Source organism: Accipiter gentilis, chromosome 28, assembly GCF_929443795.1.
Source record: "Accipiter gentilis chromosome 28, bAccGen1.1, whole genome shotgun sequence".
Classification (NCBI taxonomy): Eukaryota; Metazoa; Chordata; class Aves; order Accipitriformes; family Accipitridae; genus Astur; species Astur gentilis.
This window is the reverse complement of record NC_064907.1, coordinates 20529534-20544618: the sequence shown is the minus strand read 5'-3', so window position 1 is coordinate 20544618 and position 15085 is coordinate 20529534. Positions and strand designations below refer to the sequence as shown.

The window sequence follows — 15085 nt, the reverse complement described above, 5'->3', positions numbered from 1 at the left end:
CAAAGCCACCCTCAGAGGGGGACCAGGACCTCGACCCCACAGGCATCCCGGCCCCCGGGACCCGACCGCGTCCCCAGACCCCGAGGGCCCGGCCGGCACCGCGGCCGCATCGCCAGCTCTGGATTGGGGCGGCGGGGTTGGAGGGGGGCGGGGGGGGTCGGGCTGGAAAGTCCAGCACAGTCATTCAGCGCGGTGCCGGGCTGCCCCTGGGTGAGAACCCCCAAAAAAGCCCGTCCGTTCCGGTAACGAAAGAGTCAATGGCACACGCAAACCCCCACTCGCACACACAGGCACACGCCACTTCCCCGAGTGGGGGATGACTCATCCCCCAGCCCGTCATCCCCGGTACCGTAACACCAGCAAACCACAGAGCTCTTCCTCCGGCCGCGCCGATGAGCCGCCCGGCCTTCGCCTCCTGAGCCCGTGAGTACCGGGGGGGGTCCCCGGGGCTGGGGTCGGGGTGGGGGGGGGGCGGGGGTCCCCCCATCGGCCGCCACGAGCCGCGCGTCACCCCGTCTCCATCCCGTCCCGGCTGAGACCGGCCGAACTCGGCGCGTGCCACGGCGGCAAGTCTGGGGAAAACCATCCGGTTGGATGGAGAATCCCAAACCCGCGGGAGAAAGCGGGGCGGGGTGGGGGGGGATCCACCCCAACCCCACGGGGACGCCCTCACCCGCGACCATCCCCGCCTGCCCCGAGCCCCTTCCCCAGCCTTCTCCCGCACCCCCGGCGGCCGGCGGGTCCCTTCGCCGGCGCTGGGTGACGTGAGGGGGCTATTTTCACTCCCGGCGGCGGCGCGGGCCGGGGAAAGGATGACTTCAACCCATTCCTCACCCGCCGTAATGGCTTGGCACCGCTCCCACGCTATTCCCAGCCGTGACGCTCGGCCCTTCGATCCCAACCTCCGCCACGCTCGGCGGGCGGCCGGCAACACCGGGACGCCGCTCGCCGGGAATCTGGGCCTAAACGGTCAAAATTTAGGTTAAGGGGGGGGTGATTTTGGTAAGGAGAACGAGGCCCACGGGGCACCGAGGGCGGTTGCAGGTGGCGAGAAGCGCGGTGGGGCGGTACGTGAGATGAGTTTGGCCGGTCTCAGCCCGCTCCGGCCCAGCTTTCGCGGAGCGACGCTGCGGTTTCTCGACAGCGCCGGGAAAGTGCCGCCCCCGCCACGAAAACGCCGTTAATGATTATCGCATTAAATGCGTAATTACAGCCCAGCCGTCACCTTCGGCTCCCCAAATTACCGGCGCAAAGCTCGCCCGCCACCTGGTTTGATGCAACGCAGCTTGTTCGTGCCAGCCTGAGTAGTTCAGCCCCAAATCGGCCGCTTTTCACCCCAAAAGCCCCTGTTGTCTGCCCCCCCCCCCCCCCAGTTTCCTGCGTTTTCGTAGCAATACCAGAAAAGGAGGAAATCACGTCAGCGGCTCGGCCGCGCTCGCGGTGCCGGGAATCAAATCCGAGCCGGTGAAATCACGGCCGGGTCACGCGGGGAGTCCGCACGCGTACGGACACGCGTGTGCTTCGCGCGTACCTGCCGCACGCGCGGGTACCTGCAGGCACACAGAGGTACACGCGTGTGCCCACCAGCACCGCACCCCCAGGCAGAGGCGCCCACCCCCCACGCGTGTGCTCACCTCTGTGCACGTGCACACGCGTGTGCGTGCGTGCACGGGCGCCCACGTGCATGTCCAGGCCCGCGCGTGCCTGCACTCACCTGTACTCACCTGCACCCGCGTGTTGGCACTCGTATACCCCACCAGGAACACACGTGCCCACCCCGGCACACGCATTTTTACCCACGCGTGTGCCCCCCTTGCACACACACACACACACGCACACACACACGCCCCCCCAGGCAAATACCCACTTTCCCCGAAATATATGAACTCACACGCACACCTACACGCCCGCGTAACAACATACATGTCCACGTACACGCGTGTGCACACACACGCACACACACGCGCAACCCACAGACACACGCACGATGAGCCGCAAGACTACAACTCCCAGCACGCACTTCGCTAGGGGAGGGGGGAACAGCAACGAGCGGCTGGGTTATCCAATAGGAAGAGGGGGGCGTGGAAGCGCTAGCCAATAGGCGGAGAGGGGGCGTGGCGGTGCCGCCCCGCGGGCGCGGCGGGTAATCACATGGCGCGGCGGCGGCGGGTGAGCGGGATCGCGATCGCGGCGCGGAGGGGGGGGGGGGGGGACACAGCGGAGGGGGTCTTTCGTGGGAGTGGGGGGGGTCCCCGTCGCCCCCCCCACTTACCCCGCTCCTCAGTTTCCCCAGGTTGGCCCTCCCGCTTTTTTTCCCCTTTTTTGCCAAAGTTTTCACCCCAAAAAGTAGGCGCGGGGGGGTGGGGTGGGATTTGGGGTGTCAAGGGGGCATTGAGCCCTAAATTGGGGGGGGGGGGGGTGAGAGGCAGCCTGGGGCCACGGTGTCGCCCGCCAGGCACCGAAATCGGCCGATTTCGGTGCCTGGCGGGCGACACCGTGGCCCAAATCATCTCAATTTACCCTTAATTTTTTTTTTTGGGGGGGGGGGGGGCTAGCAACAATTTGGGGTGTCTCACCCCCCCTATTTTTTTTGTTTTTGCTTTGCAGGACCCCTCCTAAAATCAAAGACAACAACTTTTCCCCCCATGGAGGACAACCAAGCGCAGGGACGAGACCCCCAAGAGCCCACCGCTGCCAAACCGGCGGTGAGTTTTTTTTTTTGGGGGGGGGGGGGGGGAGGATGCTGAACCCCCCCATATTTTGGGAACACACACACACATGAGCATCTCTTTGTCGCCTGTGAAAGCGAGGATGAGGAAGAGGAGGGTGAATTTCCCAGCATTGGGGGGGAAACTTACCCAAAACAGGGCATTTTTGGGGACAGAAATGAGCTTCCCTCCCCACCCCTCCCCAGCTTCTAATTATTTTTTTATCCTGACAAAGGGTGGTTAGGTTTTGCGCCCCCCCCAGCAGCTTTTTATTTTTAAAAGAAAAAAAAAAAAAGCCTCAAAATAGTTCAGCCGTTAAAATACCACGTCCGTCACAAGCGGTTAAAAGAATAGAAAGAAGAAGAAGAAGAATTAAAAAAATAAATAAATAAAAAAAAAATCAAGTACTTGGGAGCCGAGCAGCTGCTTTGCCCAAAAATAGCAACAAGTTTTATAACTCCGGAAAATGTAGAACAAACAAACGAGAAACATTTTTAGCCGAGAAAGGCGGCGGCGGCGGCGGGGGGGGGATGGAGGATGAATTTCTGCCCGTCTGTTTTCCTGGAAGCCGTTCCTCGTGTTCTCGCACAGTTCCAGCGCTTTGACCAACTTGGCCGGCGGCCCGGGCTGCCGGCTAACGAACCGAGAGCTCGTTAAATGCCTTTGGGTTGCAAAGCATCCCCGAGGTTTGGGGGGGGGGGGGGGGGGTAGTGTTGTTGGGTGCTTCTGCTCTGCCTCAGTTTCCCCTTCGGCTCTTTCTCACCCCCCCCGTCTCTCGCAGGAGGCTCCGGTCCGGGAGGATGGCTCGGAGCGGGAGAAGCCGGTGGAAGAAACGGCAGCCGGCGGGGAGAAGGAGGAGGAGGAAGCCTTCCTCGTCAGCCTCTACAAGTTCATGAAGGACCGACACACGCCCATCGAGAGGATCCCCCACCTCGGCTTCAAGCAGAGTACGTCCCTCGCCGGGACCGGCAGGAGTTGCCGGCGGCCGTGGCGGCGAGCGCCGCGTCCCCCTGACCCTCGGCGTCTCCTCTTTTATTTCCAGTTAACCTCTGGAAGATCTACAAAGCCGTGGAGAAGCTGGGAGCCTACGAGCTGGTAAGCCATGTCCCCTGGGTGCCGGGATGTCCCCTGGGTGCCAGGATGTCCCCTGGGTGCCCGGGGCTGGGGGGGGCGGCTAACCCATCCCTCCCCGCCGCAGGTGACGGGACGACGGCTCTGGAAGAACGTCTACGATGAACTGGGGGGCAGCCCCGGCAGCACCAGCGCGGCCACCTGCACCCGGCGGCACTACGAGAGGTGGGGGACGAGCCTGGGGTGGGGTGGGGTGGGGTGGGGGAGGTCCCGTTCTGTGCCTCAGTTTCCCCTCCCGGCGCCGGTTCTCACTGCCGCTCCCCCACATCCCACCCCCCCACCCCGCAGGCTGGTCCTCCCGTATGTGCGGCATCTCAAGGGGGAGGACGACAAGCCTCTGCCCCCCAGCAAGCCCCGCAAGCAGTACAAGGTCTCCAAGGGCGCCGAGACGGGCGAGAAGAGCAAGAGGGCCAAGAAGGAGAAGGGCCGGGAGCAGGTGCGCGGCCCCCCCCCCCCCCCCCCCCCCCCAAGACCCCAGTTGATGTGGCTCCGGTGCAGGAGCAGCCCCAGAACCCCGCACCGACCCCCAGGTCTGTCCGTCGCTGGGGGGAATCCATTGGGGTGGCCAGGGAAGAGCCAAGAGGGATGCAGCTGGCTGGGAAAAGAGGAGAGCGGAGGGCTTAAGGGCAGCCAGAGATGGGGAGGAGGCTGGGGGGCAGCTGGGACCCCGGCACGAGGACGCGGCAGAGCCCGGCACCCACACCCCAAATCCCCTTTGCTCGCAGATGCCTCCGGATAAGGGGAAGCCGGAGGGAGCGGCCGGTACAGAGGAGGCGAGGGACGCGCCGGAGCGGAGCCGGGCGGTGGAGGGATGCTCCGGTCCGGGGGTCCCAACCCCGAGCCCCTCGGGGGGGTGTCCCAGCACCTGCAGGACCCACACCGAAACCTACAAGCGCCTTTTCTCCAGCTTCTACTCCAAAGGCAACCACCCCATCATGTCTCCGCTGGCCAAGAAGAAGCTGCTGGCCCAAGTGAGCAAGGCAGAGTCCTTGCACTGCCACAAACGCCATTGCCCCGAGGGCCGGCGGGCGGCGAGCAACGCTGGCCCCGGCCCCAACCCTGAGCCCCCCCAGCTGGCCGCTGGCCCCCACCTGGATGAGCGGAGGAGCCCGGAGCCGTCGGGAGCTCAGGATAGAGCTCCGAGCGTCGGGAGCGAGGTGGGACCCGTCCCCAGCGCGTCCCCCGGCGAGAGAGACAGCCAGCCCTGCCCGCGGGCCGAGGACGGGTGTCCGGCGCCCACCGTCTTCACCGGCTGCTTCCACGCCTACCGCAACGAGGTGCTGAAACCCGTCAGCTGCCATCCCCTCTGGGGGTATTTCTCCAGCTTGAAGGATTTTTTGGAGCCGCCTTCCACCTTCCCCTCGCGACCCGAGGAGCTGGAGCAGCCCCAAGACCTGCGGAGCAAAGGAGGGCAACCGTGGAGCGGGGAGAGCCGGCGAGCGGCCGCCTGCGCCGCCGTCAAAGCCTGCTGGGTGCCCCCCGGGGCCGGCTTCACCCCCACCGCACCGAGGGGCAAGCGCGGTCGGGAGGAGGAGACGGCTTTCGGCCCCAGCCCCAAGTTACGTGCCATCTCTCCCTTCGTGAAGGAGGCCGACGGCAGGGATCCGGGCGCCGGCTCGCCCGGGGGCCAGCAAGGGCTGGCCAAACCCAAGGCGGTAGTGGCCAGCCCTGGCTACGCCACGCCGCTGCCGCAAGCTCCGGACGTTTACAAGGGAGCGATGCTGCGCTTCCCGGTGAGCTTCGGCAACCCGCTGGAGCACCTCAAAACCCAAGGGGTGCCCATGGCACCGTCCCTCTCCGTCAACCCCTTCGTCATCCCCGCTTTCCCCAGCCCTTTGGTAGCCGCCTCCACGCAGCCCTCCGACTTGTGCCGGCCGCTGGCGACCGGCCCCGGGCACTACCCGGCATCCTACGAGAGCTCGCTGCAGCACCGGCTCTACCCGGCGGCAACGTGGCACAGCCAACCCACCTATGCCTCCCCCCACGTGCCGGCCTTTCACCGCCACGCCAAGCTGTAGCGCTTTCATCCCGCTCCGGATTGGCTTCGTTCCATGCGGAGAAGAGAGCCGGCCAGGATGCCGCGGCGGCTGAGCCGGGAAGCGAGGCACGTGCCGGAGCCGGTCACCGCTTCAGAGCCTGGCAAGGGGACTAAGAGGAGACAATCTGGACTGTGTCATTTTTACTCTTGATCTTAGAGCTGTTTGTATCTGACATCGTTACGCCGGTGACTTAACTACCAATATCACAGGGTTATATATATATATTATATATATATATACATACACACATAAACAAAAGGGAGCAAAATCAGTTGCAGAGGTTTCTATTTTGCTAGAGATGCCGTGCCCCGGCGCGGTTTCGCGTGATGTGGCGAGGAGGCTGAGATGGGCGACGGTTATTCCCACCCCACCATGGCCAGGACGCTCGGTGACTCCCTGGTCCAGAGCCCCGGCTGGCTCACACCACCTGATGCAGTTTTGGTTTTTAATTCTGGTGCCTCTGTCCAGGGCTCCAGAGGTTTTTTTAGGGGTTTGGGACTGCAGTGAGCAGCCACTGCGTTGGGTGTCTGCCTGCAAAGCACTCCGGCCGCTCCGCTCACTGCTGCTCTGCACCTCGAACAGCCACAGCGGCTGAGCTGGTTGCAGGGGCAGTGCCCAAAATAAAACTGGCTGGATGGTCCCGACCTGGCGGTGTTTGGGGTGTCCTTGATTTCTGGGATCAGGGCAGGGTTTGGGGGGATCCTCACCCTAAGCATGGAGCCCCAGAGGCATTTCGTGATGCTGTGGGGATGGGCTGAGACGCACCTCTGGGGCCACCCCGATCCCATGGAGAAGGAGGTGCTTTTCTGCATCAGTTTTGGGGGAATCGCAGCCATTTTGTAGAGCAGCCACGCGTCCCAGGGCGAACCAGCCCAGCAACATCTCCAGGTGTTTTTTGCCTTCGGGAGCTCCTGTTCAGCTGTTGCAAATGGCCTAAAGGCTTCATCAGAGGCGCAGGACTTGCTTTTCTCGTGCTGGCTGCTCCCCACAAGCGCATCCACTCACCGTTGTCCTGGGCGCCTCGGCACAAGCCATCCAAGTGGAAAGGGCAGAGGGACGGTGGCACTTGCTCATCCCCAGAGAGGGTTAACTGCTTCAGGTGGAGCAGGAGCCATAAGTCAGCTTTTAAGGACCACTTCTGCTGTATCCACGGAAAGGAAAAGCTTTGGGATAGAAATTGGAAAAGGAGAATTAGTCCCATGCAGCACTGGTCACTCCATGATGCTTAGAGCATTAGACTCGGTGAGAAGAGCAGCGTCACAGATGCAACCGCTCCTCAATCTTCCAGCCTGGGCATTAGAAAGGCATTACACGCGCTGCAGACCACCCCGACTCTACCCCAAGAGCTTCACTGCCAAAACACCTACCCTTCACCCTGGTTTGGGAGCAAGGACGTGGCCACAGAGCTCAAGCCTTCCCACAAAGAGCTGCTTTCGCACCTGGGAGCGAGGGCACTGGAGGTGCCACATCCCTAAGTGTGTCTCAGCCTTATTATTGTTATTGCAGCTGAGAAATTGTGACTTCGAGCCTGGAAAAGAAAGTTGAGCTGCTTAAAAACACTGCGGGTCAACAGCAGACCCTCGTTTTTACCAAACACGCTTGTGTCCATGGGTGCTGCGGATGCTAGAGCCAAGCCTAAGTTCATCCTGGTTGTTTTCCCATCGCTGTCCGCTCAGGGAGAAGGTGCCACGTTTAGTGGCATCCCATCGGCAAACCCCCCATGCCAGGGGCTAGCTCAGCCTTGGGATTCAAGGTCATTCCACACCCACGACCTTCCCTGCAGGAAACTTTGCCTGGGTTGAACCTGGATTGCTGGCAAAGTAAAATCTTGCCTTTTTTTTTTTTTTTTTTTTTTTTTTTCTCCTTTTTCTCCCCCCCCACCAAAACTCCAGGAAAAAGGGAAGAAAAGCCCAGGGCTCAGCAGGGTTTGGGGTGCTGGCAAAGCTCGGCAACCTCAAGATGGCTACTCACCATTGTGCAGGCATGAAGTCCGGCGTGCAAGAGGCTGCGAAGGGGAAAGCAGGACAGTTCCCAAAAAGCTGGACAGCATCTGGAGCAGCGTGTGTATAGCCCAGGAGAGGTGGGAAGGGATTCACAGCATCTCCCTCTTCTTACGACGAGCAAATACAGCCTTCAAAGGGGAAAACTGTTATTCTCTGCTGTTTTCAGGCTCCCTGTAACAAACGCCCTGCTTCTGCCGTGGTGTGTGCTGTCCCAGCCAAGCCAAGCCAAAAACAGGATCTTCTCACAAGCCAACAGGATAAGGAAGCGAGCAGAGATTTCCGAAACGTGCCTGCCCTCAGCAGGAGCACGGGGCTGCCCCGGCACTGTGGGTCTCTGTCTGCCAAGAATCACGCTCCCCGAAAGCGTCTCAGCCAGCAAATGTCACACCGTGCCCTGAATCCCTCCGGGGAAGCGAGGGTCAAGGGCTCGCAGAGCCACAGCACGGGATGAAGACATACATACAGAGCATTGGGATTATCCCCGATAACCACAAAAATACCCACCAAATCACAGCCCTAAGCTCTGTCCTGTGAAAGCAAGCCCCAGAGCCCAGTGACAGCCCCAGGGCGGCGAAACACTTGTCCCGAGCCCTGGCAAACCACCCTCAATGGTGCGGAACTCGGCCTCACCGCGTCATCTCGGCCCCCATTTTGTGGCTCAGCCCCTTTGTGTCACCCCTTCTGCTGCTTCCCTCATTTCAAACACAAGCTCCCCAGGTGCCTGGCGCTACCCCTGCTTGCCGATGCAAACACAACTAAAGGTTAAGTCAAGGCTCAGGGCAGATTAAAGTTGAGCCTTTTTCGGCATGTATAAATATTCCCAATAGTACGAGGAAACTTCTGCCCAGAGGAGGGATGTACCGGCAGATAGCACAGAAAGCAGGAGCTGACCCGGTTGCTGCCCAGCCTGCTCCCAGGACCCACAGCATGAACCCTTCCCTGCCTGCACAAGGCTGCTTTGTCCCTCCACAGGTTCACGGCAAGAGAAATCGGCCCTCAACAAAAATGGTCAAGGGCTGGGCTGCAACCAAAGCTGCTTTTGGAAGGGACATGTGCAATGAAGTCAGTAACAGACAAAAAAAGTTTTATTAAACAGCAACAAAACCAGAAAAACATCCCCCCAGTTTCCCCCCAGCCTGAACCAGCCCCCCCATGCCCACAGGGCTGTTCCTCTCCCACCAGGCAGCCGAGCTCAGTCTTCCCGAAGTGCCCGGTTGCAGCCGAGGGGTCCCGGGGGTCCCTACGGCTTCTGGCTGAGCGTGGGCCCTGCCGTGGCGATGATGGAGGAGCTGGCCAGGCTGCTGCCCAGCGTTATGAGCGTGGTGCCGGCCCCTCCTGGCAGCACACCCTGGGGCAGCAAGTGTCTGTTGGCCAGAGCCTCTCTGGTGTGGATGATGGTGCTCCCATCGTCCACCACGGAGGGAACCCTCCCCAGGGTCTCCACTGCCCCCAGAGCATGGCCGAGGGCCGCGGCGCTCTTGGTCAGGCTGACCTTCTCCCCAATGTGTCCCAGGGGTCCATCGCCCTTCACCGTGGCCAGCGTGGAGGTCAGGATGACGGTCTTGGAAGCAGTTTGCAGGACAGGTCCAACCTTCGAGTGTACCAGGCTGCCAGGAGGGCTGGGGGCACTGGCCAGGGGGGAGGTGGCGAAGGTGACAGCACCAGTGGGAGAGCTGGCAGATGAGGAGGAGGAAGAGGAGGAAGGCTGGATGCCCGGCAGTTTGAGGGGGACGGAGGTAGCCTCACCCATCACAGACTTGGTAAGTGCAGACAGCTTGGCATCCGACATGACATAGAGCGTCTTCATGGGGCTGGTGGTGGTCACTGCGGAGAAGGGGAGAGTCACTGTGGAGAAGGGGAGAGCGCGGTCAGTGGCTGTGGGGATGTGGTGCCCACCCTGCGCTGCAGCCCCCAGCTGCAGCAGCGGAGTCGCAGGCTTTCAGAGTGAATGGAAAGACCTGGCCCTGTCCGCTCTCCAGAGCGAGAACTCAAAACAAAGCCCAGCGCTGTCACAGCCTGGGCAAGGAAACCACAACAGCCAAACAGGCACCATCAGCACCGCTCCTCTCCTAGACTGCTCAGATCTCCCAAGGAAGCCCTTCTCTTCCTTCAGTGTCTGATCTTCTCCCAGAAAAAGTCCCGTCCCATTGGGACAGGACGCCATGGCTCCTCCTCAGGCAAGCAGGCTCCATCTTGCCCCATCCTACCCGTCAAGCTGTCACAGACCACACCGAGCTCACGTTGCTCTCGGCAGCCCACCTCAAGGCAAGCTCTTGCTCATCTCTGGCATCTCCGGCTCCGTCCCACCAGCAGCGCTTGGGGTGCTCAGACCCTCATCACACTCCACCCCAGGAGATGGCTAAAAGACTTTAGGCTTTGTAAAATGAAGGCCTCTGTGCTCTAAGGCAACGGCAGGGGTTGTATCGCGGTGGTTACCCTGTCCGAGTCAGCTCCCCAGCTGCATCTACAACAGCCACAGCCCAGAGAGCAACAGAGGGGAGAGAGACTTCACTGAAATCTAATCACTGGGTTTAGACGCACTGAAGGGACGGGAAAAAGCCTGGAGACCCACTGCCAGTTAAAGACAACGTTGGGGAGGAAAACCCCAACCTAAAGCAGCCCATAGTTTGCCCCTGCAGCTGCCCAAGGCTGTGACTTGCTCCATTCCTCAGGAGTCCGCACCGAGGAGCGGAAAGCAGCCACCCTGGGTCACCTGGCACACGACACTACGTCTCTCTGATATAGTGGCATCAAAGATGCACTGCAGCGTCGCTCATCACACTCCTCAGTGGTGACAGCATGCCACAAGTACCACCAGCGCAGCATGGACCTCTCCGAAATGAAGTGCCTCGAGCAGGGAGGGCACGGAGCAAAGGCTGACGACTGACTGCCTAACCAGGATGGGACCACCGACCCCACCATCCTGGGGGGAATCGGGGAGGCTGGAAGGGCAGGAGCACGGCAGGAACAGGCGACTCCAGCCACTCCTACGCAGGCTGGGGAAGCAGCAGAGACACACAGTGATGCTGTTAGACAGCGGCAACTACCGCTCCACGAACCAAAAAGTCCGGAAAATTTTTTGTGCTAACACCCTAGTCCACCCTGCTGCTCCAGCAGCTTTCCTACGAACTGGTCCTCCCCACTGGATGCAAAGCCAACCAGTGAAAGCAGGTAAAGCTCTCCACAGATCTAACTTCATCCACTAGCTACAAAAAATAACAAAAGGAACAAAACACAGAGAAGACGACTTAAGCCTAGTGCTTCTGCACCTCCCTATTGAGTCCTGGGGGAGACGAGCAGAGTTTGAAGGTCTGCAGGGGTCAGTTAGCTGGGTTTAGCGCCTGCAAGGAAAACCACACACGCTGCAGAGCTTTGCCCTTTGGGAAACTGGCACAGCCCCACTGAACTTCATCCACCAGATTTGGCCTGAGTGCTGACTACCTGCTCGCCCTGCCGCTTTCTTGGAAATCAGCTGGACCGAGGAAAATGAAAACACTGGCTTGGCTGGCAATGGGCTCTTTGGAACAGAAGCCTTTGTGGATGCAACAGATCGCATCACCGCTTTGTGTCAATTTATTTTTTCTCCCCAAGTCTGAGGCTACTGGCTGGGTAGTGGCTCTGCAATATTTATTTAGCTGTAATTGGATGGGTCCACTCTCCCCAGGCAAGGTAAATAAATGTGGGTAGGAGGGAAAGTGCTTAGTGCTACAAGCGTGTGACGGCAGCCCTAAACACAAATGGCAGATAATCCCTTCTGTGTTTGGTCTCAAGTTTAACACCCTGCTCTTCATCAGCCACTCAAAAATGGCTGCACTGAGTCACAACTCCTTGTGCAAAGAAACCATGGGGGAACCTAACTTAAAGGGGTGGACAAAAAAAAAAAAAAACAAACAAAAAGCCAACCAAAAAAAAAAAAAACACAAACAAAGCGAGGGGCTTAAAAATAAGCAGCATTCAGGCAGCTATTCCCCAGAGTGACTCCGCACACGTCATCCGGTGGCATGGCTCCAATCCGGCCTCCGCTCTCGTCCCCAGGCCGGCTGCCCGTGTCCCACGACTGCCATGCGCCTCACCTACAGGTGCTGCCGCGGCGGAGGTCAGGTGTGCCGCGGGGTCGGCGGGAGCCATCTCTGCGCCAGCCTGGGCTTTGCTGAGATCCATCTGAGACAGCAGCTTGCCAGGAGAGGCGGCGCTGGTAGCTGGGGCAGCCAGATTCCCAACAGCACCGTCTGGAGCCTGGAAGGGTTAAAGTAACGGAGAGCTACTGGAAATGCCCCACTGCCGAGGATACACCATCTGCGGGGGGCTGCAACCAATCCTTTGGACCTGCGCAAGCCCTCACCTAACAAAAAAATAAAATCTGAGCATGCCCTCTTCCTGCTTCTTCTAGCCTTGCCCTCACTCTGACCACTCATTACCAAGCTCAAGGAAAAATACGTACCGAGAGAAAATCCACAGATCTGTATTTTAAAAGCATGATGGTGTCATTTGCAGCACCAACACCACTGTCAGTGTTTGGGCTGAGACTGGCATAAACTCATTGCCTTTTTCTGGAGCGGAATGGGATGGCTCTATCCCCATCTCTGGCTGTCAGAGAAATCAGTTCTGCTCTCATTTCCTCTGCAGCAAGAGTAAAGCAAGAGCCGGGAGCTCAGGAATGATTCCCACATCATGCAGACACAATTGCAAGAATGATCCGCTATTACCAGCAGCACCAGCAAAAAAGCCCAGCAAAAACTGCAACAGCACACACCATCCTCTACATCGGAAGAGCTTCCCTCTTGCCTGACAAAGACATACAAGCCCTCTGACAAGAACCAGCTGGTTACACAGCACCAGTGTCCACCAAACGTTACATACTGGGACAACTGGGGAGTTTGGATTTGTATCCTAAGGCAGATGGCAGCACACCCTGGAGAGCACCGACAAGCTTCAGTGAAGTACCTGGAAATTCCCCCATTTGAGGGGTTCTTCGGATGCCTCTGGGTCTGCTTCACTTGCCTGAACTCTCTCCAGGTGCATCTGCAATCTGATACTGGAAAGAGCCAACGGCATGCATTCCTGTGCTCTCCATGGGAGCCCTCACAGCCCTGAGCTGACACAATTCAAGCTCCAAAGCAGCTTTTCCAGCTATAAAAGCAGATACCCACCTCTTCGGTCAGACTTCTCTGAGCCACCTTGCTCACTTTCCTCCACCACTGACAAGCACCACTTAAGCTCAAGTCTGAGACCCCCCTACCTGATGCCCATGCAGGTCACAGCCTGTTTTTCAATGCCTTGTGCAGCAATTTAATGGTACTACGTTCACTATAACTAATATTTATGCCCCTGGGAGTCGAAAGGGTCAGACTTCAGGAAAAGAAAGGTGTTCACTGCCTGCTTACAGCCCACTGACCACCAGCAGCCAGCTCTGGGCAGCAGCAGGGGCTGGAGTCAAGAGTTCTCCTCATGCCATCTGAGGGAGATCCTTGCCCAAAGCTCAAACCATGACCTCAGTTTGCAGCTCTGGTCATTGCTACGTAAATCTTCGCACCACTAAACAGAAAACAAAAGTGTGATCCAGCATCGGTATCAATCCATGCTTTATGGAGCTATTATCAGGATTTCACCACACTGCAGGGGAAAACCCATACAAAAAGCCATGTTCAAACCACCACGGAACAGTTTCTTGAAAAGAGAAGCTGAAGTCTGCTCGTATTTTCACTTTAAAGCCACGCAAACACTCTTGCTTCTTCTTACTCCGCTACTCACAGAAAGCATTAGCACCAAACTCCCCAGGGAGATTCCTCAGTCTTCTGTCTCCCATTTAATGCCCACGGGGGAAGGAAAAGAGTTACCCACTCAAACTGCATCTCAGCTGCTGCAGGCATCGCCCCAGCCCCCAGAGTTTAAAAATCACAGCGCACAGCCGATGCGTGGGCTTCACGCTTCCTGCACAGGCACAGTGGAGCCGTCAGCTGGAATTTCAAAGGGAACCCAACCGACAACAGCTTTTTGGCTACTGCTGAAAACACAAGAGTTTAAGCCCTAGGCATTATCCCCCAAAGCCTTCTGTAAATTTGCTCTTTTACAGGAAGCCGGGCTAGATTACGTAATCCTATGCGCTAAAGGTACACACCAGCTGATGTCAAGGGCTATAATTAGTTACAAAAACATACAGCTCATTCCATTTCCTGTAAAAGCCAGCTTTCAGTTTGCTTTTGAAGCAACTCTCCCAGCAGGCCACACAATTAAGCCCTACCTTGAACACACAAGCTCAGCATTGTAGGTAGAAGTCACAGCATGCAATCCAATATCCAGTTCCAAGTGCCACCACCTCAAAACATTAACCCGTACATGAACCTGTTAACCCTGGAGTCGATCTGTACCAAGTTTCATTACACTGCAGAGTTACTGTTCTGCTGGATATTTAGGGTCTCTCAAAGGTAACAAAAGACGTAAAGGAAAGCATGCCAGTTCTGATAGTTTATTAAATGGCCTCTAAAGAGCACAAAAAATGCCTCCAACTTGGATGAAGAGTTTCAGACCTTAGAAAGCAACTCACCCGCTGCTTAGGTGGGATCTGCACTGAGCGTCACTAGCTCTGTGTTTCCGAGCTCTATCTTAGCCGGCTTTAAGCTCAGCTCTGCCAATGCTCACCAGCTCTGTTGCATGAGCAAAGTGACTGAAAGAAACACAGAAAAGTCAAGGGAGGGAGAACGCGGATGACCCTGAATCTGAGCTTTAACCAGCAGCGAACCAGGACTCTGCGTAGAAACTACTGGCAATGGTGGATGCAATGCCAGCTCTAAAGCAGCGCAGGACAAATCAATGGCTTCTGCTGTCAATACTTACCCAACTTCCATCCCAATGCTTCACCCTTAAGATAACGCCTCCCTAAATGTATCTCAGGGCTTCAGGCAACCTCAAATGCCTGCAGATAGCAGCGAGGAAGAGAAGCACTCTCCCTGCTTCCAAAACGCTGCCCACAACTTGAGCTACCCCAACAACAGGGACCAAAACTACAGAGCTTCATCTACAAAGCAAAGATTGCTCTGCCTCTCCTACACCAGCTTACCTGCCTGGGACCTGCATTAGTGCTATCAACAGTAGGAAAAATCACATTCGGGAGAAAAAAGAAAAAAACTAAACCCTGCCAATCTGGAGCGATCTTGGCATCCTCAGCCTTCAGTGCCAACTTGTTAATCCCCATTGGGAACTGGAG

General features: G+C 58.0%; 2 protein-coding genes across 11 annotated transcripts in view; one reads left to right on the top strand and one right to left on the bottom strand.

The window, feature by feature from the left end:
• The first annotated feature begins 335 nt into the window (after positions 1-335).
• ARID5A (AT-rich interaction domain 5A) lies at positions 336-6522 on the top strand. Of its 2 annotated transcripts, XM_049830781.1 has the most exons (7): positions 336-423; positions 2608-2705; positions 3490-3655; positions 3751-3803; positions 3907-4004; positions 4128-4275; positions 4565-6522. In XM_049830781.1, exons 2-7 carry the CDS (start codon positions 2646-2648, stop codon positions 5855-5857), a joined length of 1818 nt encoding a protein of 605 aa, XP_049686738.1. In that variant the 5' UTR covers positions 336-423; positions 2608-2645; the 3' UTR covers positions 5858-6522. The 2 variants fall into 2 exon arrangements, with proteins under 2 accessions (XP_049686738.1, XP_049686739.1); XM_049830782.1 differs by lacking the exon at positions 2608-2705 and having other exon boundaries at positions 388-423.
• A 91-nt stretch (positions 6523-6613) lies between these two features.
• KANSL3 (KAT8 regulatory NSL complex subunit 3) overlaps positions 6614-15085 on the bottom strand; it is a 28546-nt gene continuing 20074 nt past the window's right edge. For 3 of the 9 annotated variants that reach the window (XM_049830774.1, XM_049830776.1, XM_049830778.1), the window contains 2 exons: positions 11955-12117; positions 8945-9726 (listed from right to left, as the gene is read on the bottom strand). In XM_049830774.1, coding sequence (XP_049686731.1) covers positions 9122-9726; positions 11955-12117 — 768 coding nt within the window. In that variant the 3' untranslated portion in view covers positions 8945-9121. Of the gene's footprint in view, positions 7042-7245; positions 7407-7819; positions 8010-8944; positions 9727-11954; positions 12118-15085 lie in introns of those variants that run through there. The other 6 variants (XR_007509827.1, XR_007509828.1, XM_049830777.1 and 3 more) reach the window with 6 other exon arrangements.

Excerpts from the sequence above, each read along its gene's own strand:
- ARID5A (XM_049830781.1), top strand. The coding sequence starts at position 2,646 with ATGGAGGACAACCAAGCGCAGGGACGAGACCCCCAAGAGCCCACCGCT. Across the intron at positions 2,706-3,489 it reads CCACCGCTGCCAAACCGGCG|GAGGCTCCGGTCCGGGAGGA; the intron begins GTGAGTTTTTTT and ends CGTCTCTCGCAG. Across the intron at positions 4,276-4,564 it reads AGGAGAAGGGCCGGGAGCAG|ATGCCTCCGGATAAGGGGAA; the intron begins GTGCGCGGCCCC and ends CTTTGCTCGCAG.